The sequence below is a fragment of the Triturus cristatus genome, chromosome 6 (genome assembly GCF_964204655.1).
Source record: "Triturus cristatus chromosome 6, aTriCri1.1, whole genome shotgun sequence".
NCBI classification, from domain to species: domain Eukaryota; kingdom Metazoa; phylum Chordata; class Amphibia; order Caudata; family Salamandridae; genus Triturus; species Triturus cristatus.
In genome coordinates, this window is record NC_140589.1 from 634,587,615 (window position 1) to 634,615,236 (window position 27,622).

The 27,622-nt window shown below is 48.4% G+C and overlaps 1 protein-coding gene across 1 annotated transcript in view; it reads left to right on the forward strand.

The window, feature by feature from the left end:
• Positions 1 to 27,622, forward strand: part of MMS22L (MMS22 like, DNA repair protein) — a 534,885-nt gene that overhangs the window by 219,285 nt on the left and 287,978 nt on the right. The window contains exons 11-12 of the mRNA XM_085611124.1: positions 8,671 to 8,790; positions 24,328 to 24,554. Coding sequence (XP_085467250.1) covers positions 8,671 to 8,790; positions 24,328 to 24,554 — 347 coding nt within the window. The remainder of the gene's footprint in view (positions 1 to 8,670; positions 8,791 to 24,327; positions 24,555 to 27,622) is intronic.

Consider the following 27,622-nt stretch of genomic DNA (forward strand, 5'->3'; position numbering starts at 1 on the left):
TCTCCAGCAAGTAAAAGGACGACAGGCCCTCCGGAGCCACCACCCTCTGGAACCAATCTTCTAGGTACGCCACCATGTCATCTCCCTCCGTTTTCTCCGGTAGCCCCACAACGCGGACATTGTTCCGGCGGTTGCGTCCTTCCGCCTCCTCCGCTCTCTTCTCCAGCGCCCCAACACGGTCCAGGACCTCCGAAATCGTCGCCTGGAGAGTGGATTGCAGTGGACTCACCACCTGGAGCTCCTTTTCCACCTCCGAGACTCTGTCCACCAGCTTGCCATGGTCCGCCCTCAGGCGCCCGAGGCCCGTCGCCGCCTGCGCTATGTCCTGCTGTAGCGTTGTTTTGGTGTCCACGATTGCCGCCAGGATGTTATCAAGTTGGAGTTGCAGGCGCTGGTCTCGGAGCTGGCCATGGTCCTCAGGCTCGCCCTGGCCTGAGACCTCACCGTCTGACTGCTGCTGCGCCCCCTCCTTCTTCGCCCTGGGCTTCCCCATACTGCGTCTCTCCGAGGGGAGGTCTCCCACGTCTATGGAGCCGCAGAGCCAGCAGAAGTTGTCACTGGGGGGGGGGGGGGGGGCCGCCGACGCCAGTTAAGTCCCACCGTTCTCTGCCGCCACTGCTCCCGCACGATCTATCGCGGGCCCGTGAGCCACCTCGGTCCAAATCGTCCCCACCTCTCCAGACCCAACAGGCAGCAGGCAACGCAGGGCAAATCAGCGGGGTGCTTTCTCCCTCCACTGCGCAGTCCTCGAGGGGGTCCTCCCGCCCTCGTTCGTCGGCGCCCCGTGTCTCTTTGCCAGGGAATGTAATTCGCCGTGTGGGCTCCCGGTTACCCCTCCCAGGCAGCTCCGTACTTCAGGGGCGAGGCGCAAGCCCCCGATACCGCCCCCGCCGAGGCCCCTGTTCTCACGGACCCACCGCAAAGTTCTCCAATCCGCCGGGCGCCCCTGGCAGCTGTCTCCACTCCCGCATGGGGTCCTGCAAGTTACGGCCGCTTCCGCCTGCTGGGGTCCCGTCACCGGCACCAATCCCTCCGTCTCTGCCGCACCGCGCCGCCACCTCACTGCAGTTCCCACCGCAGGTCCGCCCGTTGATAAGGCCTCCCCCGGTCCCCCAGCTCGGCGCAGGTCAGGCGCCACCAGTCGCGGGAGCCGGGTCCCGGGGAAACGCACCCCCCGCGGCCGGGGGCCACAGCAGTGCAGCGCCCCACTCCTCACTCACCCCCGGCAGGGCTCCGCTAAGTCTTCGGCCTCGGGGCTACACCGGGCCCCCCAGCCCCCTCCAGCGCGCAGTGGGCAGTCCCCGGTGGGCCACAGGTCCCCGCAGGCCCGGAGGGCGTCAGAGCTCCAGGCGTCGTCAGGGGCCAGCTCCCCCGCATGCGTCTCCAGGCATCCCGCGGGCGCAGTCTCTCACAGCCTTCCTCGGGCTCAGCTCCTCCCGCAAGGCCTCGCCACCAGTCGGGCACGGGGCAAAAGGGGCACAGCACCCCCCGGCGACCGGGGACCAGGTCTCAAGTTCCGGCCCCCCCCTGGGCTCCGATCCGCCGCCCCTCGGTCTCCTGCGCTGAGCTCCAGCGCCTATCCGTTCCGGGCAGCTCCGGGTCTCCGCCTCGCTACTCGTCCGCCATCTTAGTCTCCACGCCGCCTCGCAACCCAGCCAGATTCGCCCACGGTAAAGCTCCGTTCAGCGGGCGCCTTAGGTCTCCGGAGCAGCACCGATGGAGCCCCGTCCCCTCCGCCTCCAGTTAAGTTGCACAGGGGCCCCCGGGCAGCCTTTAATCCGGGTATAAAAAGGGCTACGATGCGGAGCTCGCGGTCTAAGCGGCCGCCATCCGCGGCTCCAAGCCACGCCCCCCTTGAGCCACTTCATAATTGTCCTCTTCGTCTCTTGACGCTTAAGACTGCTTTCCTGATAGCCATCACTTCTGCTAGAAGGGTGAGTGAGCTCCAGGCTCTCTCTTCTAAACCTCCTTTCCTTTCTGTCCATCCGGACAAAGTTGTTCTCAGGACTCATCCTTCCTTTCTTCCTAAGGTGGTGACTGCCTTTCACATCAGGCAGTCTGTTACACTGCCCACCTTCTTTCCGCCTCCACATCCCTCGAAAGAGGAAGAGAGGCTCCACCGCCTGGACCCAAAACGGGCGCTGTCGTTTTATCTGGACCGCACCAAGCAGTTCCGGGTGGACGACCAACTCTTTGTCGGCTACGTGGGCGCTTAGAATGGACGGGCGGTACACAAACGAACCATCTCTCGGTGGGTCGTTTTGTGTATCAAGGCCTGTTACTCCTTAGCTAAAAAGGACCCTCCTGTAGGGCTGAGGGCCCATTCCACTCGGGCCACAGCGGCGACCACTGCCCTGGGCCGGGGAGTCCCCTTGCAGGACATTTGTCAGGCAGCAACGTGGGCCTCGCTACACACGTTTGCCAAACATTATTGCCTGGACAGCCAAGTCCGGAGAGATGACTTCTTTGACCGTTCTGTTCTCCAGGACTTTCTGGTGTGATCTTGGTTTGCAGACCCTCCACCGGGGTTGGTATTGCTGGGGTATCTGTTCTAAGTTGAGGAATCTAACTAACGTGTTTCTTTCAGATGAACAAGTTACTTACCTTCGGTAATGATGTATCTGTAAGAAACATTTAGTTAGATTCCTCACCGACCCACCCATCCTCCCCGTTCGGCGAACCGATATCTAGGATTGAGAGCATCCCTCGCAGGGCCCTAGAATTTTTTGGCACCAGTGTCGGTCTCTTGCATGGCTCTGCGTTCCTGGCGCGGAAAGCTATTTACAAGAACTGACGTCAGCGCGCGAGGTCGGCGTCTAAGTACTCCGACGTCATCCCGGCGATCATGACGCCGACGACGGACGCGGAGCCGCAGACGACGCCTAGCGACGCGCAAGGGTATTGCTGACGAAAAATCTTTCCAGATCCAGCCTGACGCCTGGGGATATTCTAAGGTGAGGAATCTAACTAACTAATGTTTCTTACAGATACATCATTACAAAGGTAAGTAACTTGCTCTTCCACTTTGCACGAAGCTGCAGAAGTAGATATGGGGAGTTATTAATCAGTTTGGAATAGGTCAGCTAAATTGCCTTGCGCTGCATATATCCATCCAGGAGCCTATCCTCAAGGGGCGAGGACTCCGGCAAAGACACGATTCGAGGCAACATCGCTTTAAATGCATGCTGTACCTGCAAATACCTGAACTTCTTGCTCTCCGCTATCTTGGACTCTTGCTGTTGTATCTCAAAAGTCACCACTTCTCCTTTTTTCCAGAGATCTCCAACCCATGAATCCCTATGGTGTCCCATTTGGCAAACCCCTTTGATCTCCAAAGGGATCCAAGCTGTTCTGAATCCCACAGTGGGGTGTCCAGTGTTAGTCTTTGCCCATCCCATACTTTTCTGCACCATTTGCCACACCTGGAATGCATGATGTGTAGGCCCTGTCAACTCTAACTTGGTCGGGTTAGAATACAATGCTCTCGTGTAATTACTCCCTGGCAAAAGCCACCTGTCCATCGCATATCCTGGATCATTATGGGGTCTATAGATACAATAATGGATGGAAGCTAATTGAGCCGCCCAATAGTATTTTTTAATATTAGGCAACACAATACCCCCGTCATGCCAGCTGTGCACCAATTTCGGAATTGAAATTTGCGGCGGACTATTGCCCCAGAGCAGCGCTCTCTCTGTGCGCTCTCCACAGCCTTGAAGAAAGACGTTGTAACCACTTCTGGCGAATTATGCAAGATAAACAAAAAATATGGTAATGACATCATCTTGAATAGTACTACTCTGCCCAGTAAGGAGAGCGGTAACGCTTTCCAGTGCTCCACATCACGTCTTATCAGTCAACAGGTTGGTAGTATAGAATAATTTAGGCTCTTTAGTAACATACAACCCTAAATACTTGAACCCATCCTTAGCTATTGTCACTTGACAATCCCTGGGAAGGACGGGAGAATCACCATGCAGCACGAATATCACCGATTTTGTCTAGTTTATCGCGTACCCAGAATAGGTGCCAAAGTTTGTAAAAATGTTAAGGACCCTATGCAACGATCTCTCGGGCAAAGCCAAATCTAACAAGATATCGTTAGCATAGAGGCATATGCGACCCTCCCAATCCTCTACCCATCGCAATCCGCGAATTATAGGGACCTTGCCGATCCAGCATGCCAAAGGCTCCAGCATTAATGCGAACAGTAATGGGGATAAGGTACACCCCTGACGCATCCCTCTGTGAAGTTGGAAAACAGTAGATTTTTTATTGTTAACCAGAACCTGGGTGAGTAGTTCTGAATATAGGAGTCGCACCCAACTTATGAATCTAGAGCCAAAGCCCAGCCTCTCCAAAACTGCAAACAAGTACGGCCAGTCTATAGTATCGAACGCCATGGTGGCGACTAGTTATACCACCACCGCATCCTCTCTCAAAGTGTCCACCCACCCATAACCCCATCTATTTGTCGCAAGTTCAGTGATGTGGTACTGGCTGGCATAAAGCCAGACTGCTCCGGATGGACCAGCCCGGAAAACACACTGGCCAATCTGGTGGCTAAAAGCTTAGCCAGTATTTTAACTTCAACTTTTAGTAATGAGATGGGCCTATATGAAGAACATTTATGTTTGGGTTTCCCCTCCTTATGAATAACCACCAGTGTGGCTATTCTCTGGTTTTGTGGGAGACATCCCTTCTTCAGGCTCTCCTCATACATGGACTTAAGGTATGGGGCTATTCTGTCTGGTTTCAATTTGTAAAGCTCATTGGGTAGCCCATTTGGGCCCATTGCCTTCCCAGACTGAAGAGTCCGGAGGGCTTATGCTATTTCCTCTTGGGCGAGGTCACTGTCTAGCAAAACTTTGTCTTCTTCTGCTAACTTTGGCAATTTTATTTCTAACAGCAGTTCTGTCGCCTTTTTGTCCTGTCTAGTAACTTTGGATGTATAAAGCTGTTCATAGTACCTAGCGAATTTCTTAGTAATTACTTGCGGATCCCTGAGAATGCCCCCTGTATTTCCCTCCAACTCCGTAACCAGTCGATTCGCCATTTCTCTATTATCGAGCCAGGCCAACAATTTGCCGGCTTTATCCCCCAATTCATAGATGCGCCTCAGCTTGTGTCTGTCTAACATTTTTGCCATCTCTCTCGCTTCATCTCTGTATTCGGATTGCTTAAGTTTAATAGTGTGTGTAATGGCCAGCCCCCTCTGACTAGTGACTTCACTCTCTTAACTGTGATATCTCCTGGTCTAATCGGTACAGCCCTGCATTCTTTTCCTTCTTAGCACCTGCTATTTGCGATACCTTATGCCCCCGTGTCTTGAAAGCCTCCCAGAGGGTCCGCAACGATTCTACCGTTCCTTCATTTTTTTTAAAAAAGTAGTAATCAATTTCTTGGGTGACCTTTTTTTTGATTCCTGGGTTGCGAAGGTGCCATGGATTTATAGGCACTACTCGAGTACTGCTACTGTGCCCCATCTCAACCTGCACCCATATTGGATAATGGTCCGAAATGCCTCTCGCCAGGTGCTTAATTTGTTGAATATATCGACCTGGTCAGAAGGGGTAAGGATGTAGTTGATGCGAGAGAATCTATTGTGAGCCCCCGAATAACAGGTGAAATTTAATTCATTGGGGTAATGAACTCTCCAGATGTCCACTAGTCCCATTGCAGCCAAAAAATGTGGAAGTACTGCCTTTAGTGTGCTAATTGTTCTGGGTGGATGATTATCTAAGCTACCCGAAATTACGGAATTAAAGCCCCCCCCCCCCACACTAGCTTCCCTGTAGGGAATGCCAACAGCACTTTCCCCACGTCCCTTAAAGCTGTTTCCTGTAGGCCTGGCTGTAAGTACACCAAAGTTATATTGAGCACTTCTTCCAAGCTCCCTGACACTGCTACATATCTCCCCAGTTGTCTGTATGTACCTGGTCAATCGTCATGGGGAAAGACTTTCTTTTCAATATGCCATCTCCCCGTGAACCTGTTGTAAATTCTGAGTGTGCCACTAGTTGGTAACCCATGCGCCCCAGGGCTTTACACATATTACCTATCTGGTAGGTTTCCTGATGTAGTACTAGCTCAGGGGCATATCTCTTGATAAACTACAACACTACTCCTCTCTTCAGTTTATCCTTTGCCCATTTACATTTCATGACAATAGCCGGAAACTCTTCTCATTCACAGTCCCCATATAACTGTATATCACAATTCACCAGAGTACGTATTTATGAGCCCTCTAAATCTCCGGGGCAGCATCAAGGGGAAAAAGGGGGCAGGTGTACTTCCCCATATAGCAGTGCTTATTAGTCCCAATGTGTCCAGCATCTTCCCTACTGTGCCTCTAGTTTGCTACATAAATCTGTAACAATTAAACATAACAATAACAAGTAACCACACAACCCCCCACCCTGCTCCCCTGCACTCTGGGATTCAAACTGCCCACTTACCCAACCATGCAGAGTGCCTGTCGCCCTAAGTAAACTAATGAAAAGTAGATTGGGGGGTAGGCCTTTGGTCGGCTCCTCAGTCTCTAACCCCAGCAAACCATCCCTAACCAAGTTCATTTATGCATCTAACCAGCACAAATTTAGCCACTTATCGTTCATGGTTTGTCTCAGTTCCACTGCGATGTCAAGCGTTTTTCAGTGCTTAGCCATATACACAGACACCCTCGATCTCTGTCCCTGGTGCATCTTGCCGCCTTCCCTGGTGCGGAGGTTTGACAGTTTCTTTGCAACCCTTCCCGGCATTGAGATCCTTCGCAGGTCGCCAGCCCTCCAGCCAATCTGCTACTGATTCTGGGGTGTCGAAGAACCATTATTCCCCATCCATCTCAACCCTCAGTTTTGCTGGGAATAGCATAGAATATTTAATTCCTTTGTCACGCAGCTGCCTTTTGATCTCTAGAAAGGTCTGGACATTGAGACGTATGAGTCGTTGGTATTCTCAAGCCAGAACGGTCGTAGATTTCACGTGGCCCACACGGTCTCTAGCGCTCCTTCAGTGATTCAATGTTTTGCCCAGACCGCCTCTGCGATCTGGCACCACCGGCTTTTTTTTTTGGTCATGTTGCTATCACTAGTTTGTATATTGCAGACTTTTTATGCTAAAATATCAAATTTGATTTCAGCCTTATTGTAATACCATTGTCTATCATGATGATGGTTTTTGAATACATTTTTAAATGGGGAAAAAAATTCTGTCTCTTTTGTCAGGCACAGCTTTCTCTGTTTTTTCTCCAGTATTTTAATTAATGCATATATATTTTCGATGCATTTAAAAATTCTGGAAATAGTGACCAAAAGGGCAGAGCTTGCACTATGTAATATCTTACTGACGTAGGTCAAACATTTGCCGATTATTTGCACGCAGTGTTGTTCAGCATAAATACTTGAACTGCTGTTCAACCTGCTTTTGCTTTGGAAATAGCACCGCTGTTGAGACCAACTTGAGTATACAGAAAATAATGAAGTACAAATACTGGTATGTTAGTTTTATTGCATTGCCTTAATGCCTTATGTAAATAGACACATTTTGGTTGAGGGCAGTACAGGCACATGCGCCAAACCACAAACTTCTTAGAAGGCAGGAATTGTAGTTGAATATTGAACTCACTCCATGAAGAAGTAACCCCCACAGGTTTAATACTCAACTTGAAGGCTCACATTGGAAGCATACCTTCAGTGTTACTGTAGTTAAAAGATTGCAATAGTTGAAAACGTAGACCCGCTCAAATTGTAGTCTTTGGTGTCCTCTTCAGAAATTTGTGGTTGTTGGCTATAAGCAGGCTTGTACTAGCATAATGTTTCAAGTCTACCAGTTAATATGGCTAGGCCCTTTGCATCTCTGCAAGGTGCATTTTCCGAATTATGTTTTGCTCCATTTTATTAATCCTAGTTCATAAACTGTAAATACGAGCAACAGACCTCTTAAAAATAACTATGAATCCTTCTCGGTATTATTGTGTTTTCGCTATTGAATAAGCTCCTGTATGGCAAACACAAGGAGATGATGGACGGAGCGCTGAAACTTTTCAGACACTCCCCTTCCTCTTCCCCCCCAGTCACAGATCTGGGGTTAATCCATCATCGTTCTTTAGCTCACTTCGCCACCCCAGTTCAGACACAGCTATATGCAAATCAATCTTGACCCTGCGCCTCATGGGAACAGTTCAGCCTGCAAAGCCATGTCTTCCCTAGACCGGAAACAAGCATCCTAGGACTGGTTTCGGGATAACAGCCCTCATCAGCCAGGCCAGCTTTAATCCAGTGGCAAAGTGAGCAAAGGGCCCACATCTGAGCATACCCTGACGACTTTAGGCGAACAAATCAAGCACAAGGAGATGGTAAATTTAGCGCTGAAACCTTTCAGACCCCCCCCCCCCCCTCGTCGCTATATAACCTTACTTTCTCAGCAACGTAATGTTTGTGCCAATGTTTCATAAATTGTTAAAAAGAAAAAATCCCAACTTGACCACTAGATGCTCTTCTGCTAATCTTGTATGTTCATGGTTAATTGAAGTTCTCTCCATAGAGGCGACGATTAAGTAGACTTAGTAGGATTCGCAAGGTATTAAAGTTGTTAGAATTATCGTTTTTTTTGGTTGATTTAAGAATTAAAGTCAAGAATTCTAACAACAGGTTTTGTTTTTCTTGCGAGGGTGCGGTACTGGAAGACCAGCTACGAATGCATCTTCTCTGCTGCTTGACTCTCTGCAGGATCTGGGAACCAAACCTGTGTATTGTGACCATCCCTTGGGAATATTACAGCAAGAATCTGGTAATTCCTTTGCATAAATTTGTAATTACAAAGAGTTGGAGATGCTTGTCGAACATTATGGCTCCTTTTCAGTTTTTTAATTAACTTAGTCCTTATTCACTGCAGCCTATTTGTTTACTCTTAGCAATTTCGCCATAAAGACCCACAGTTGTAGCAAAAATAATTACTGCTTATAGCTTTTAAGATTCTCAAAGCAGCCTCCCCACCCATCCTTGCACAGACTATCCAGCACTATGTTCCTGCCAGAGCTCTCCGCTCTGCTGGAGCTAATTTGGCCATCGTGCCACGCTTCCAAAAATCTAGGATGGGTGGACGCTCTTTCTCAGTTTTGGCGGCCACTCTTTGGAATTCTCTGCCTGCCCCTTTGCGCTCCATCCCTGAGTTGCTTCCTTTTAGAAAGGCTCTTAAAACTTTTCTTTTCACCACAATTTAGGTCCATCTCTTTTATCTTTTGTCGTGTTGTGTTTACTATTCTCCATAAGCGCCGGGACGCCACTTTGCTGCGGCATCCGTGCGCTATATAAAAGCATATAACATAACATAACATAACTGCTTATAGCAATTTGGAGAGACAAACTGTCTGGTTGAAGGGGTTCCCTGTGAAACCAGATGAAGCATAATTTAATCTAATGCACCAGGTGTAACTGCACCCCTCGTTGCAGATCTTCTTCTTTCAGCGCAGTCACCTTGCTGTGGGCAAGAACGTTGATTACTGCATATTGTCTGCTTTATCTTTCCTCACCTACTTCTGAAACTTTTAAGTGGTTCACAGTGACCAGCAGGCCTGCCTACAAAATTCGGCCTAATTAGTCTCAGCCACATACTAAAACAAGCATTAGCAAAGCCAATAAGTCTTTGTCAATGCTTTTTGGCAATGCTGTACAGTGTTGGGGAAGATGGAAGAGACAAGAATGCAGAGTGAGAAGCACATGCAAGTGAGAGCAACATAGGGGTGGGGGGAGAAACTAACAAGGGTGAGAGCAACACGGGGGGATTAACAAACACTGCTCTGTGGGGCAGGAAGAAGTACAAGAGAGAGCTACATAGGCGTGAGACAGCAAGGAGGAGTGTGAGAGGTTTGGGCATTTGAGGGGGAAGCATACGAAGGAGAGAACTGGAAAACACCTGTACTTTCATGGAGTGCTTAATCAAAAAAGGAAAAGAATTGTGAGGTGGTAAAGAGGTTATACTCCAGGGGAGGGATAAATACGTGATGGACAAGCTGGGACAAGAAAAGCAATTAAATAAGAAGCAAGCAAATCAGAATGGCAATAAAGCCAACCAACAATATGCAAAAGGTGGGCTTCAGGCCCCTATAGCTCCTTGGGAAGTCCACAGCAGTCCTTTGGCAGCCAGACAGCTTGCGCAGTCTGGTACACAAGACCCAACTAGCACGGTTCAGCAACTCTTTAATCCTAGAATTAGTCTCCAAAATGCCAGTGTGTCCTTTGATGTAAATCTAGTACTAGACATTACACGACAACCTTAGCTAAATGACTGAATCTCTTATTAACATGTCAGCAACCTTAGGAATAGGACTGAGAAGAATCCAGTCAAAAGATCACAAGTATCCAGTCACAAGCCTTTCATTATTGTAATGGACCGTGTAGAACCAAGCACTTTGCTATATAAATGTAAAGAGGACCAGTGTGAAGGTGTAGGTCATAACCTTTAAAATAGTACTCTAGTGCCTCACAGAAGCTTCTGGCTACAGTAGTAGGGCAGCACTTAGTCCATGCCAGAGTGTTTTTCGGATGGGGAGCTTTGCTTTGCTGGTACACAGACTATTTCATGTTTGCTAAGAACAGCAAGGCTTATTTCTGGGGACCCTCTGAATATTGAACACATCCTACTGTTTGAGGGAAATCCAATTGTGGATGCAAAGCAACCAAAACTAGGGAACTCCTAATTTTTTATCATGTACTTGTTTGAAGCCTGGAACATGAGCTACATTACTTGTATATAGCTCAGGGAGTCTAATACGTGCACTCGTCTGCCAGCTCCATCTGTGCCGATGCCTGTGTAATTTCCACACCCGACCCCAGCTCCTCCTTTGACATCATTGATGACATTATCGTTACTGATCGTGGCGCCCAGTGCAGCCACTTGGCTATGAACACATTCCTCTTAATGCCAGAGCTATGCCTCATAGATCCAGATGAGAGGCGCACTGCCACTATAAGAAGCGATCTTATAGGGAGGAACATCCCCAAAGCTCATCATACAGAGCCACCATTCATGATCACTTTGGAAATGATTCAGATCCTTTTGACGTTTAACTGACAGATGGAGAAAGTGGGCCTCCGCCTTCTTTTACCGAAGGACACAAATGTTTATCAGGATCTAGGTGATGCCAATGGTATAGATCCAGCAATGTAAAGAACGATAGCCCGGTGATATTGGTCTACTTCTGCAAACCCTGCCTTCCTGTCTATTCACCCCTCACTGGAAAGACACTTGCTTCTGTAAATGACTCCACCCCCCAATCCCCCTATTCTATCACTGCAGCCCCTGAGATAGGAAATCGAGAAGCTGGAGGATGTGAGCAAGGCACTTACTTGAAAGACCCTAAATGCCTCTGCTCTTCTGTTCTTTGGGATACGGTAAATCTGATGATGTCGAATTTATCGGCTCACCGGCAGGGCCCTAGTGATGACTAGATGTAATCCTGTCAGATTATTCTGTCTAGCCTCAATTCAGCAGACTATATAGCCGGGGCCATTGGCTCTTTGATAACCCACAGATGCCATGCTTGGCCCAGAGCCTCTGGGTTTTCTTATGTGGTACAGTCCACCCTGATTGAGCTGATGTTTGACGGCATCAAGCGATTTGGGAAAGAAGCAGAATCTGTGTTAGAGTGAGTCAAAACAAGCAGGGCATCTGCACAGACCCTTGGCCAGCAAACACTCTCTCCCCCATTAGACTACAAGTAAATTCAACAGTTTTGGGAGTTTGCTCACGTGTTCTGTTTCTGCTAATGTCCTTCCAATCCCCACCAGCTGCGGTCACAGTTGTGATGGATGCCTCTACACTTGGGTGTGGTGCTTAGCTGGAGGAACTGGATATCAGAGGCCTGTTATCTCTGGAACAACAGCTAGTGTATATCAACCTGCTCGAACTGAGAGCAATTCAATTGGCTCCCAAGGCCTTCATTTCTTTTCTTCGCAGCCAGTTGGTCCAGATCTTGATGGGCATTACAGCTATGCTGTGTCAGCTCAGCAAACAGGAAGGAATAGTGTTGCAGCTTCTCTATCTGGAAGCACTGGGACTCTGGTCTTAGGCTCACCAGCACAGAGTTTGGCTAGTAGCAAACCTGCGCCTTCTGATCCATCTCCCACTCAGGGCTGATCTCCTTTACCAGCAGGAAAGGCAAGTCCTGCATCCTATCCTCCATAGCCTTCACCTCATGCCTGGAGATTGTGCTGGGTAATTTAGCTGCATTCCAATTGCCAGCGAATGTGGTACATGTTATTTTCTCTGCTCTCTGTCATTCCACCAAAGTGGTGTACTCTCTATGGTTGAATAAGTGTGCCGCTTGGTGCACTCTGTGCAAAGTGAATCCTTTGAAGGCACATTTGTCAGCTTAGTTGAGTTTTGCACTTTTCCTTGCGCACAGAATGGTTGTACTGTTCAATCTGTCATGGGATACCTAGCAGCCTTGTCTGCCTTCTAGACCACCCATTCCTGTACAGGTCACCCTTTGTTTTGCAAAGGAGCTTAACAATATGTTTCCTCTTTGTTGTGCTGCAGTGGGTCCATAATCTAGTTCTAGCACTCCTGATGGCATTCCCCTTCAAACCCCTTTATAGTTGTTTGGTATGGTTGTTGATGTTTAAGAATTGTTTTCTAGCGGCTATCACATCAGAGTGACGGCCCAGTGAGTTAGAGGCGCTAAGCACACTCCCTCCTTTTACTTTGTTTTTTTCCTGATAAGTTAGTTCTTTGAACCAGAGCTGCATTGCTCATCAGGGTTGTGACTCCATTTTACCTGGCTCAATCCTTACCCTTCCTTCTTTCTATTACTCTCTGCTTCCTAATAAGGAGAAGGAAAGGTTGAACAGCTTGCACCTGAAAATGGCGGTCGGTTTTTATATTAACTGCACCAAGGATTTCTGGTCCAAAGACCTGCATAGGATACGCATGCATGAAGAAGGGAAAAATCTTATCGGGGTGGATCATCTGATGCATAAAAATATGTTTCTCCTGAACAGGCAAGGAGCCATCTGAGGGCATAGGAGCACCATTTTCTACCTCAGCCTTGGAAAGAGTTGTCCCTGTTGCTGACATCTGCGGCATAACACTGTGGATGTTTGACCATTTCTTCAAGTCCCTTCTCCAAGCATTGCTTGACAATCTATTCAAAGTGTGAGGAGTCCGCAGGTAGATGTATCCGTCAGAAGAAAAATGTACTTACCTTTGGGTAACTCTGTTTCTGGTGGAAATTCGATCTACCTGCAGATTTCTCACTGTTAGGATATTGGTATATGGTGTAGTGTGGCTGTGCAAGCTCACTGTGTAATAGACTCACAAAACCATCTTGGGTCCACTCAGACTCATTCTTAAAACCTGAAGCTCAACCCTGGGTAGCTGTGGCATCTAACAACAAGCCTTAAACAGTGTAAAACATTTAGACGCATTAAACAATAGAATATGAAAATCACACAACACAAAAGAAATCTGACACAAATTTATAAAAATGGATTATATTTTTTAATGAATTTTTAGGTTCAACTTTGTTTTATTGGCATTTGCATTCAAAGTGTACAAACAATATGCATCAAAGATATACGCCAGGCCCTTGTACATTGGATAATAATTAGGGCTCCCTGTTTTCCGTTTTTACTGATTTTTACAGATAAATACAGACAGAAAACTATTTATATTCCTGTCTGTATTTATTTTTAAATACAGATAAATACGGAAAATAGGCCTAATTGGATGAGTTTTTTCTACTGTCAATCATGAGTGCCAGGTCAGTAGTTGTACCGTTTGGGAAGTAGGGGAGATGAAAAAAGACAATAGATTTCTTAATTAAGCTTAATTAAGAGCAGTTCTACAGTTATTTATGCTATTCTACAATGCATGTGTTTTCAGACAACGCTAGTGCACTGTATACCGTTGAAACCATTAGGACATTCAAATGTGAGTATACATTTACAATTTAAATAAATGTTGAAAAATACCTATTGCCGCTTCATTTATACATTACACACAAACTAAAAATGGATAAATACAGAAAAAATGAGCAAAAAATAAATATGGATAAATACAGACGGAAATGTTGAAAAAATAAATACCATAAAACCGGGAGCCCTAATCATAATTAGCTCTCATCTGGTTAACAATGCTTTTCCGGTAGCATGACTGCAACCATGCCCCGTCTGAGCGTCTGAAGTGATCGCCTCTAAGACAGTCTAACTGTTGAAAAGCGATGGTGTGATGCCTTTTAATGGAATAAAGAGAAAAAAGAAGGAAAGAATCCCCCCCTTCCTCGTCCCAACTCCCCCCTTTCTCCCCTGAACTGGTGTGCCATTGTGGTGTAGTAAAGGGTATCGTGTGAAAGGGGAAATTATGAGTCTCCTCTTGTTGGGTGTGGTGTGGAAGCCAAGCGTGTGAGACAGAGAATGCGGAGATATTTAGGACATGTAATCTCGTTCATCTCCGTTGACAGAAGAGAAAGCAATGACTGCCAGGCGTCTGTAAAGCTGGCCATAGCTTTAGATAAGGAGGCCTTTATGCGTTCCCTTCCTATAATATACCATAGTTTGTGTAGCCACCCCACCCGCGTCGGTCTCGTGGATGAACCCCAGTGTGATAGGATGTTTCGAGTAGCTGCTCCCAGAGCTATGCCCATCAGTCTACCTCGTTTGGATTTAAGTGGGTATGTTATGGGGTTGGGCAGCCCCAGGATCACGTAAACAGGAAAGCACGGTATCTCAGTATCGAATTGGCGGTCGATATCGTCTAAAACTTCCTTCCAGTAAGCCTGTACCTCTCTACAGTCCCATAATATATGTACTAGGGTGCCCTCCTCGCTGCAGCCGCGCGAGCACAGTGGACTGCACGCTGGGTTCCCCCTATGCAAGCAGGGCGGGGTCAGATGCCAATATATGGCCACCTTAACCGCCGACTCCCTGCTAGCTATGTTACGCGCCGTGTGATTTTCTTGGTAGTAGATATCTGTCCATTCTTTACTTGTCACGTCCCTCCCCAGTTCTCTCTCCCACCTCCGTTGACCCGCAGTGGGCGCCGTGGGGGCCCCGCCTCTGAGCATGTCGTAAATTTCGGAGATCATCGCCTTATCTGTATTCTTGGTGTGTAACCACTTCTCGAATTTAGTGAGTTTCCTAGCTACGCCTAGATGAAAATCAGCGTGGAGAAGCCAGTGTCGGAGCTGGAAATAGCTGAAGTGCTCAGTTTCTGGGAGCCCGTAATCTGCTTTGAGGTCTTGGAAAGGGATAATGCCCTCTAAAGTAAAGAGATGCCCCGCTGACTGCCAGTCGGATGCCCTCCAGAATGAAAAAGCCCTCGCATCCCTGCCTTGGGAGAACTCCTCGTTATCAAAAAGTGGTGTCTTGGGGCAGGGAAATGTCATTAGGCCCTTTTTAACTGCCACTCCATCCCATGCCTTTAGGTGCATATTGGCGATAGGGGAGCCCCGGAGGCCAGGAGGTCTGTGTATTCGTTTAAGGAAAGGGACCTTCCATAAGTCCAGTTGAGCTAATGCCCTATCTTGGAAGAGCCAGCTCTTTTCGGATTCGGGACGGCTCCATTCAACAAGATTCCGCAGCTGGACTGCACGGAAATATCCAACCCCCTGTCATCCGGTCTCATCTAGCTAAGGTCCTTGCATAACCGGGGTCTCCCCCTGCCCCATATGAAGTGATTAATGGCTCGCTGCAGGGTCTGTAATGTACCCGCAGGTGGCCAGACCGGGATTGTCTGGAAGAGGTACAGCGCTCTGGGTGAAAGACATCTTGACTGCTGCAGCCCTACCCAGCAGGGAAAGCGAATGACGTTTCCAATCATTCAGATCTTTTGTGGTTCGCTGGAGGAATTTGGAATAGTTTAGGTGCAGCGTCTGAATCACGGATGCCGCTAGCTCTATGCCCAGATAGGGTATAGAAGAATAAGTGAGGATACCTGCATAGGTCGCACCATCGGGGAAGGGCACTGGATTATCCTCCTGAAACCGAAGGATAGAGGATTTCTCCCTATTAACCCATAGGCCTGAGACCTGACCATAGTCCTCCAGTTCTTTCAGGAAAGCCGGGACCGATCGGGCTGGTGACTCAAGGGAGGCAATTAAGTCGTCAGCGTAAAGGCTAACAGCGTGGCGTTCTCCCCCAAAAGGGATGCCTTTTATTACTGGATTATCCCTGACCCTCTGAGCCAGCGGTTCAATAGAAAGGGCGAAGAGGAGAGGTGACAGCGGGCAGCCCTGTCGGGTCCCCCGCTGTATCTCGAAGGGCGTGGAGGTCACCCCATTCACTCTGATTGTAGCCATGGGATTAGTATAGAAGCTAGAGACCCATGCTCTGAACCTGTCCCCAAAACCAAAGTGTACCAGGGTCCTATCTAGAAAGCGCCAGTCCACCCGGTCAAACGCTTTTTCAGCATCCACTGATAAAAGGAGGGCGTCCAGCTTTGTGCGATGAGCCCTGTCTATAAGATGAGATGCGTTTTGCATTGTCGCTACTCTGCCGGGACTGTATAAAACCAGATTGATCTGAATCGATGATGCTTGGCATGAGGGGACCCAGACGTGCCGCTAGTATACCTGTAAACAGTTTTAGGTCGACATTAAGCAGCGATATTGGCCGGTAGGGACCGCACTTGGAGGCATCCTTTCCCGGCTTGGGTAACACTACTATCGAAGCCGATAGCATCTCCCGGGCTACAGTGCCAGGGCCATTGAAGAAATTAAAAAGCCTAGTAAGTATTGGGGCTATAGCTGGGCAGAACATCTTATAGAACCCAGCTGAGAATCTGTCCGGTCCCGGAGATTTCACGGGCTTGAGGCTGGAGATATCTCCTACTACTTCCTCAATACGAATGGGACTATCGAGCTTTTCATCATTATGGTGGTTCAATGCTGTCATATGTGCGCCCCCTAGGTATGTATCTACCTGTAGGATGGACGGAGAGTCTCCCGTATAGAGAGCGGCATAAAAATCCCAAAAAGTCTGCGCTATTTCCATGTCCTCAGTAAGCTTCACACCCCAGGGACTTGCCCTTGCCCTCAGTCTACTAGCCAGCAACCGACCTGTCTTATATCCTCCTATATAATATGAGTGTATAAGGCTAAGGGCTGCATACTCTGCCCTGTCCAAGTCGAGCCCCGCCAGCAGGGCCCGCGCAGTTTTCAATTGCCACCAGATTCTAGGCACTCCCGTTCGGCTATGTACACTCTCCAACTCCAGCACTCGAGCTGTAAGCTCCTCCCGTTTGGCTTTACGCTTCCTATTCTCCACCGCTGAGAGAGCAATCAACTTTCCCCTCACAACTGCTTTAAGTGCCCCCCACAGCGTGGTTATGGATGTTTCGGGGGTGTCGTTGATCTCTAGGTACTCAGTAATGCGCTTGAGGATTTGTTCCTGCACCGCTGGTTTATGGAGCATAGCCTCCCTCAATCTCCAGCTGCCCGTTGGCCGAGTCATGTGGAGGACCCCCAAGGTTACCACTACCGCATCGTGATCCGACAGAGCTGCCGCTGTGATGTATATGTCTTTGATGGTCGTCTGAACCTCCGTGGAGCCAAGAAAATGATCTAATCTAGCATAGGTGTGGTGTACATGTGAGTAATAGGAGAATTGGGAGGCCTGAGGGTGTGACTCTCGCCACAGGTTCACTAATCCCCTTTCTGCCAACCACCGTTTGCCCTCTACAGAGACCTTCCCCGCCTGGGAATATCGACTGCTGGATCTGTCTACGGTCGTCTCCATAACTAAGTTCAAGTCGCCGACTCTAGAACGGTGGATAGGGCAGTTTTAAGAAAAGTCTCCTGCTTCGTGTTTGGTGCATAAACAGACCCGATTGTGAGAGCCAAGCCTTTAATCCAAAGGCGGTATGCCAATAAGCGCCCCTTTATTTCTGTTATTTTGTCCCCCACCGTCCCTCTAAATTTCTGCGATACGAGGATTGCCACCCCCGCCTTCTTATCGTGCATAGAGGAAAAGTATTGATAGGGAAATACACTGGATTTCAGTCTGTGCCAATCTCGTGCTAGCAGGTGAGTTTCCTGTAGCAGACAGATATCCGCGCCTGAGTTCTCTAGGTAAGACAAAATGGAGCGTCTCTTTTTGGGGCTATTGAGACCCTTGACATTAAGCATGAGGATGGTCAGTTCTGAATTGTGCATGGTTAGGTGGGGTGTGAATCGCGCTCCCTATCTCACGTTGCTAGTTTAAAGAGTGGACCCCCATACCCTCCCATGTGAGAGCGCTTCTCAAAATCATCATTGTGTGAGGTCAGAAACCCGTCATGAGCACACCAGTTTCCCTCCCTAACCCCAACCACCAAACCCATCCCCCCCATAAAGTCCTGTGCACACTGAACCATACAGTGTACCCGTGGTAGTGTAAGTCAGTCCAGGACATCCTGTGACGAAGGAGAAGTGGCAAGACCTTCCGTCTCCCCTCCCGGCCCCTACATCTCAATTATCTGCAAAAGCCCCTTGAGCTCTCTCAGGACCCGTCTTGTGAAGATGTGTCATTGATAAATGCTGTGATCGCCGCTCTTCGCTCCTGTGCTTGCGTCTTTGGGTCGGGCACTCGGGAACCTCCCATTAAGCGTGTACCTCCAACTGTCAGCCAGCGTGCTGGGGATTGGCGTGACTGGGCGGGCTCTCCGTTTCCAGGCGCTGTTGTGGTATTCCCAAGAGCTTGCATGCTTCGGTAAGGGAGAGTATTTGGTGCAGTCTGCCATGCCTATTAAATATGATACGAAAGGGGTGCCCCCAGGAGTATGCTACGCCGGTAACATCTTTAAATTCTCTACTTTTCTGCAGGGTGCTAGCCGCTAGTTCTTGATATAGGGTGACGTTAAGGCCTTGGTACTCAATACGGTGTTTCAGTGTGGCTTCTTGTATGATGCCCTCCTTCAGTGGGTAAATCAGGAAGAAGGCCAATATGTCTGGTGGCGGTGCATTGGCCCGTCAATGTAAACCCCCCCCAGTGAGCCCTATCAATGCGGATCTACATCTCTGGAGGGCCCGCCAGAATGTCCCGGAATAGGCCCTGCAGAAAGGCGTTGATGTCAGACCCCTCTGTTGATGGCACCCCGCGGACTCGTATGTTGTTCTGCCGAGAGTGATTCTCCAGGTCCTCGGCATGGGCCTGCTGGTCGAGCTGTTGTTCCTTCAACCGGATCACCTCCTGCTGTAGTTGCGTGACTTCCTCCTCTTTGGACCGCTCTTGATCCTCGATAGCCGCCACCCTGTCTCCAAGGATATCCACCTCCCTCCGGAGCTCGCGCACCTCGCTTTTCAAGGTGTGGAAGTCTTCGCGAATAGTATTAAAGAGTGTCTCCAGAAAAGTTTTGGTGATTGGTGTGTCCTCATCATCCTGACCAGCGCTGGCCTGGGAAGGTTTGGCGAGCATCTCCATGACCGTGCGCTCCTTCCAACCCCTTTGGTTGCATATATCGCAGCGTGCGCCTCGACCAGGGGAGACTATGCCCCGAATTGGTCCCAAGGATCTCTTGAAGCAGCGGTGCAACTCAGTCGCTATAAGGGGACTGGCCAGGCACCGCGGGCCCCCAGGAGGACACCAGTCAGTGAAAATGCCCAAGTCCTCGTCCCTTTGATATGGGCTAGGGCGTGTGTAGTGTAGCCGGCGCTGGGGCAATTGGCCCCTATTGCAGATCTTGACCCCTCCACGCTTATGTGCACCTCCTCTATAGCGGGTATGGAAGGGGGGTGTCAGTGAACTGTGGGCTTCCACACCGCCTCCGGAGCGCCAGCCGACTTGCCCTGGCCGAAGCTCCCCCTCGCTCCGCACCACTCCTTCCCACCTTCAACGGCACCGGGCCGCTGCTTCGCGCTCTGCTCAAGGCCCAGTATATGCTGTTGCCCCTCAGGCCCAATGCGCATTCAGCCGCAGCAGCCGTAGGTCAGGGAGGCTATGCACGGAGTCCCCCGCCCGGTGGTGGCCTCAACTTACCACTTTCTTGCCAGACCGGCAGCTCTCCACCGTTCTTCAATGCCACGCCACTCTTTGTAGTTTCCACCTTACTGGGCAGCGCCTTCAAGTGTGTAAATAGTGCAGAGGATCTCCAGGCAGGGCGCAGCAGCAAAACTAGGGCACCATCCGGTGTCACTTGGCCGATGGTCCCGTCCGCACACCACCAACCTGCACCGCCATTCAGGCCTGGAAGCTACGGCCGCTCGCCTCACTCGGGACGTCTCCTGGCCACAGCGTTGCGGGCCCCGTACACTGCCGACGGTGTCCGCAACCTCTCTCGGGGCCCGCCGATGGTCCGCCAGCGATTCTCCCCCTTCCGGTGTTGTCCAGAGTGCGCCCAGTGCCGCCTTTGATGCTCCCCGGCAAAGCTATGGCCGAGCACCTGTGTGGCGGGCCTGCTCACTAAACTCCAGCGACGCTCAGAATCCGGCCGCCGTCTTAGCCTCCGTCAGCGCTACGCCATCTCTCGCTGACAGAGCTCCAAATTCAGCCCCCCCCACCTCAGAATCCCAATAGCAAGGCGTCGCTTCGGCAGGGGGAGAGCTCCACTACCATTTGGCTGCTCCTGGAGGAATTGGTTGCAAGTTGGGGGCCGAATCGGGCATTGGCGGGCACGGAGACGAAGCAACACCCGTCCTACCCGCTCGCCATCTTGACCACGACCCCCCTTTAATGAATTTTTAGACACCAAGATGAGCAAAATCCACGGGAGGGTTCTGGAAATATAGATTATTAAGTAGAACTTAAATCACAGCTTTTTAGTCTGAAGTGTAAACATGCATGGGTAACCTTAAAGTTTTAAATATTTAAAAGAGTTATTTGACTACTCCGGCCCGCTTTGGGTGACCAGTTCCATATGTGAGAAAGTCCAGGAGGCCAGTAAGGAGTATTTGGACAGTTACCTGATTACCACAGCAGTAACCAGTCCATTTCCACACTTTATGCAAGGACTGCCATAGACTTCAATTGAGAGAAGCTGAGAATGCTGAAAGATGCTCCGGGTGCTGTGTGATTGATGGGGGTCTTCTTGGGGATGTTCCTCGGTCCACAGTTGAGGTGGGGTAACCTCGGCCAAAGGAGTTGGGGTCCTTTTTCAACCAGCAGAAGGCAAGCGAACGACTAGGCCACTGGTCTCCCATCACAGCAGGTCCATCTATTTCCTTAGGTGCCTGCTTCTTTGGTGACCAATCAACATTCTGACTACTCTCCTGGGTCTGGCACAAATGTATGCAGCTTTTAAGCACTGAGTGGTGGTCTACGTAACTCCATGTTGGCGGTGAGCATCGATTCTTTGAAAGTGGCTACTAACTATCCAGAACATGCTACTTCAACTTTTATGACCCTGGTGCTTGAACAGGGAAGAGAGCCAAAGGACTTTTAGAATTCATCTTTTCTGTTTGCGTATCTGGAGTGACTTTTCCAGGAGTCAGGCACAGTCCTCTCTACACTAGTCCAAGGAGCAGCAGGTGCAGTCCAGCGATTGGTGCAGCCTCTCTAGCCAGGTTCAGGGGTCAACACCGAAGTCCAGATGTGATCTGAGATTCAGGGTGCCAGCGGTACCATATTTAAGCCCAGAAAATGCCCCAGAGGGAATACTATGCATACCTCAAGTCCATTTTAGTTTGTACAAACCACATGCTGCGTTCAGTTAGTTTTGAAGGTGAGGAGGTCTTGTTCAAAGGAAAGTGTCAGCCTGTGGTGTTATCATGGGAGAGGTCGGTGAGTCTCTTTGCAAGTAGTTAAACTGGATAGGTGTCATCTTCGGATGTGAAGATGTGCGAGCCTGCCTTGTCATTGATTACTGTGGTGGTGGCTTTCAGATCTGCTGCGGCCTGCAGCGCCTGCCGTCGGTCTGCTATGATCTGCTCCAGGTTGGGGGACCCAGTTGAGGTCCCTCAAGATGTGGACTTTTGCCCCGGGCTTCCCCCGTCTCCTACCGTACAGTCTGGGAGGGCCTGATGCAGGTCTGGTGCGAGAGAGAGTGGACTCCCCATGGCGTTGATTGGCCCAGTCCAAGGTGTCTTTAGGGTCTGTAAATAAGATAGTGAAGCCATTTGTGAATACTGTATTCCCAACTGACTGAGGTGTCGCTTGACCTCTATAGAGGATGAACGTTGGCCTGTTCTGGGAAGCGCATGATCATTTTGTCTTTTACTCAAAATAGGCCTGCCTGGCCGCTCGGAGAATTGCATCGCGGTCTTTGAAATGGAGGAATTTGGCCAACATGGGAGGTGGAGGAATTCGGGTAATGGACACCGGGCTGGGACTTGATGAGCCCTTTCCAGGGAAAAGAAGGGAGTGAAATCAGACGGCTGGGTGAAAGACTTAAACCATGTCTGTAGGTAGGTTAGGAGGTCGAGGCCCTTGAACCCTTCTGGGAGCCCACGGATGTGGACTTTGCTCCTGCAGGACCTGCCCTCCATGTCCTCTGCCCTGTCTTTGAGCTGTTGCAACCGATCCTGGAGTTCCTGAATTGTGGACTAGTCTTTGGCTGCCAGGGGCTGGAGGGTGGCAATCGCCGTTTGCCCTTAAGAGACTTTGTCAGTGAGTTTGCGTTGATCATCATACAAGGAACTGATTTGCGCAGTCAGGGAACCAAATCTAGCCTCCATGGAGATACGTGAGTGCTTGATGGCCACTAGGACCATGTCCAGCTTGTAGAGAGGGTTGGTGTGCTGTCCAACTGCGTAGTGTCTGGGATCATGGAGCGTAAGGTTGCCGTTGCCAGCAACAGGGCCGTGATGGTGGAACGCAGTCTGCCTGTTGCTATCGTTAGTTACTGCCTGACAATGGCTAAATGAAGGTGAATCACTGTGTTGCTCCTTGTAAAGGAAAAGGACTGGCCAGTCTGGAGATGAGTCAAGAGGAGGGGGTGGAGTATGTGGGTGCAGCTGATGTTTCCGAGGTAATCAACAGGCCCTCAGTGTGCTTCCTGGTACTGTTGATGATACAGGGGAAAAGGCTCAGGGGGCAAGGGATAGCCTCCGCTGAGGTGAGTCTGCTGGGGGTTTTCTCAGGATAATGAGTTGGGGTAGGCCACTCAGTACAGTGCGATGGCAACAGTTTGCCACCGGACACAGGGTTCTCGTTTAGTAGCAGTTGACTTTTGGCCTCTGCTGTGCACCCCGAATGTGACGCCAAGGCTGTTAGGCCAGGCCTTGTGTGCTGTGTAGTGGGTGGTGGCGCCTAGGAATTGACAGAGAACCCTTCGTATGCAGGCTCTGCCCCATCCGCGATTGGTCACCATGAATTTGTAGGTCCACCACGGGGGGGGGGGGGGGGGGTCAGGAGCGATCTCTGCTCTCTCACATGTGCACAGCGTTAGGTAACTGAAGCAGGGAGATGTCTGAAGGCCGTGGGTGGTGGGGTAGTTGAATGCTGAGGGACTCACCAGGCGGCATGTTTTCTGGAAGGTCTCTGCCAGGGCCCAGGTGTTGCCGTAAGAGGTTACTGTGAAGCTCCTTGTGTGCTCATTAAGCATGTAGCCATGTTTAGCGGTCTCAGGTGTGGTGTCCAGTCAGGGGACTTCAGTCCCGGCGTGGGTCGATGGAGCCCCTGTAGCAACCACAGTCATCAGTGAGGCCCGCCGCCTGTTAAGGCCACGTGGATCCAGTGAGGGTCTCCAGGCCTGTCCCCCTTCTGTGCTTGACGCCCAAGGAATCGTGGGCTTGCGGTGTTCCCCCTCCAGAGTCTCCATCAATGTTGCTGGGCTGGAGCCGCTCCCACTTGCCTGGGTTATGGCACCGAGTCGAGGATGACAAGGATGAGGCCTGTGATCAGCGGGGACAGGCCAGGGCCGTTTCCCAGTTCGGAGACCCAGGACAGTCGGGAGGGTCATTAGAGGGCCCCCGGCGGCCGCCGGAATGTTGGGGTTCCCTGCCATCGCCCCGATCCCATTTTAGGTAGAGATAAGAATTAGGGGGTTATGACTCAATACCTCATCAGCAGTGTTTTCTCCAGGAATTCTGCAGCGGATTTATGCTGGTGGGCCGGCCATCACACAAGCAGGCTCTTTCACTCGCTCGGGAGTGAATTCCTGTCCCCTTTGTGGTCATGCCGCATTCAGGAGGTCATTAGCACTGAGGTACCGCAGTGATGCCGAGCCAATCGCATGGATTGCAGTCAGTGTGGCGGGCCATTGGTAGTAACGCTAGCAAGTCGTGTCTGCCATTTTGGCTGGCCTGGCCACGCCCCACAACTAACTTTGCTTCAGTTATCGATTTTTGTTGTAATTTTGTAATGTACGTTTACGTTGTTTGTATATTTCTCTTAATCTGCAAAATATAAATTACAGTATAAATAACGGTTTGTACCATTAAGTTCCTTTTTTGCCTGTCTATCAAACTTTTTTCAGAACAGTTCATTTCATATTCCCTGGCTCGGCTTGAAAGGATTGGCAAGTGTCATTAAAACTCCCTTTGCCATGCTTGAGGGGGCGAAGAGATGCTGTGGTGATGAACAGGGATCTGACCTCTACAATTCTGAAAGCAGCTTCCACATTTTCCTGCGCATTTTGGCTCAACTGATGAAGAAAGCCAAAGAGGGCGGTGGTTCTCACCCATGGAAGCAAATCAAGGGCCGGTGGGTAACTATTTGCTGTTATCCGCTTGCTTGCACAATTTAGGTTTTTCTTTGGAGTCCTAAGATTCTTTAAGGTTTTTCGGAAATATTTTGTTTTTAAGGTATCGTATTTCTGAGCTGTAACTGTCAAACTGTAGTGCGTATGCTTTTGGGAACTAAGGGCTTACTTGCTTAGTCGACATGAATTTTTCCATATGAGCACAGTGAAATTCATTGTAAAGTCATGTTTTTCCAGATGCTATGTGCAGGGCAGATGTGACATTCTGCTTCTGCCAGTCTACTTGTTCAGTTCTCTTTTGCTGCTTTTTGTTGCCTGTGCTTATGTTGTGCTTTGACTATTTTTGAGGATGCCGCTGTTTTTTAATCAGAGGACATTCCGTTGTAGAATACTCTGGACTTTTTGTTGTAGTAATTGGCAGCTGGCAACTGGTTTGTGCTGTCATGATTTGGCCTTTGTGCACCATTAAACACCTGTTTGTGAAATTGATTTAAATCTTGTCATTTCACTAGCCCTGAGGCTATATACAATGCTTACTGTGTGTCCCCAACTCTCTAGTCTGCCTAGAATCGATCACCTCATAACCATGCTAAGGAAGGTGAGGGGCTTTTCAAAGCAGGATCTACATGTGGCTGATCATCAAGTGGAGCTGAATAAGGAGTCCCACCACCTGGTTGTGGTTCTTAGTCAACTGTTTGCCAGCAGCTAATACTTCATTTGCCTAGGGTGTTTAGTAGGGTTATGGCATTGCAGGAGAGCTTTCTGGTGACAAATTTGAGTAGTAAAACTCATAACAAGAACCCTGCCCCGTCCCCAGATTTTCTCTAATATCCTAGTACCAATAGTTGTCAGAGGGGAACCCTGTAAATCAGTTATAATCCTGATTCTTAAAACGTCATTGAGTGATATGACATTTCTACAAGGTTTACTGAACTGCTCACTATGAACACCTGGATTCTGCTTTCATTTTTTTTGTAACCTCTCTGCTATCTTTAACTGTTGAGCATGCCATTCTGCCATGTGTATTTTGGATTCCTGAAAAAAGCGCTCTTTTGCTGCACCTCATACCTTCATTGAGTGGTCCCATTCTGTATCCTGGAGCTGTATCTTCTATTCAACCACCTCTCTCTCAGTGGCTGAGTATCACCGATAGCTGTTTTTACCTATCCTCTTCCTGTTATTAATTGCTTCCATACTAGCTGTCTTCTCCTTACTTGGATTTGATGTTGTTTGACCCCGTCAAAGTCCAGCAATTTACCTTCTGTGAGGTTGAATTGCGACTGGTAAAACTGACTCCTTCAAAACACTTTTCTTTCTGTAGCTTATTTCGGAGTGCAAGTAGTGAATGTTATTCTTCCTCAAAAGTGCAATACTTTCCCTGCTGTCTTTTTAGGTTGAAGTGAGAGTGGTAAATTTTAATATTCAAAATTTAAAACTTTTTGTCGTTTTTATGTTAAATTTTCGGAATGTTAATTTTGGTTGCTTGAAATTTATTTTCAATGGCATCTAATTGTTTAATATTTAAAGTTTTTTACTTGTGATGTAGCATTTCATTTTTCCCTGTTTTGTTGTAAATCTGGTTTATCATGTTTTTTTATATTAGCGTTTTTGCTAGTTTGTATTTGGTTGACATTTTTATAATTCTATTCATTACTAAATGTTTGAGTAATATCACTTTTAATGCTAATTATATGTTATACTTTAATTTTCTCAATTTTGTTATATAAATGTATATTTATTTTATTTTAGAAAAATGTAGTTATTGCTAGTATTAGTTTTTCTGTTTAAAAAATGTAGTTACATATTTATTATGTATTTATTTTTAGGATATTTTTTTAAATAGTGGTTTAACCGTTTTAAGTTGTATTTTTAAATGATTTAAAATATATCTGCTTACTTTGCAGTTTACAGTGTATGTAAACTCGATATGTAGTACCACAATATTTTTGCAGCGATATTTGTGTGTTACAATTCATTTGACGTTGATATTCTATCATAGAAGTGGAAATCCTCCTCTCCATCAATGAAAATTTCCATAAACCCCATCATATCTCTCTAGGACACTGCTTTGTAGGTCAGAGCCCTAGGTGAAATGCAAAGACGGTGACAGATAGCATGTGCTATGAAGGAATGTGGCAGCGAGGACCCAAGATGCTTATCCTACAACTGTAATGCTGTTTTATTGAACCGTCTACCCCAGTGGTTCCCAAACAATGAGTCGCCAAATTTCGGTGGGCCAGGAAAATCTGAGCAGTAAATACAGATGCCCTTAAATTCTGTGTTTACTTTGTCACAATTGCGTACTTCAACGACACAGGTCAAATGTCAGGTTATGTTTTCTGTCAATTTGCTGCTTATTCTTTTAACATATCGGTGTTTACTTTGCTTTCTCTGACTGCAAAGTGAGAGTATTTTTTTTAAGTGAATTATGTGACAGTCGTTTTTTTCAACACACAACAAAATGTAAATACCTGTAAATTAACTGTATATATTTAGACGTTAGGAAAGCAAAAATGTAGATAAACACTTTTTCGTAATTCTGAAGTGGGCTGGAAACTGATTTTAATAGAATCAAAACAAATGGGCCACTTTATTTGGTGATGCACAAATGATAAATATTCACAGAAACCCCATTTCCGCACATTAGCATTTGAATTGTCTATGCTATATAGTTTTCGAAGTAAAACTGTATGTCTGTAGAAAGTGAGTGGGCACTTCAGTGGAAAATGTGCTTTCTTTAAAAGACCGTACACTCTCACATCATGTATTATTTACAGTAAAAAAATCACCCCTACTCATGTCCATTAAAGGTAGGTGAGTTGCGTAAGTTTGTTCTAAAAAATGGGTGTGGTTCTAAAAAGTTTGGGAACCACTGGTCTGCTGTATTTCTCTATCCACAAGGTTGAGGGAGAGCGTGTGGTGTAGCGCCAGAGCTGGAAACATCGAAGCTGGGGAACCAGGTTCGAGTCTCTGTGTTGGCTCAACATCTAGGCAAATCACTTAATCGTCTAGTGCCTATGGACAGCGCCTAGAGACCCGCATGGGTGATTAGCCGCGCTATACAAATCCA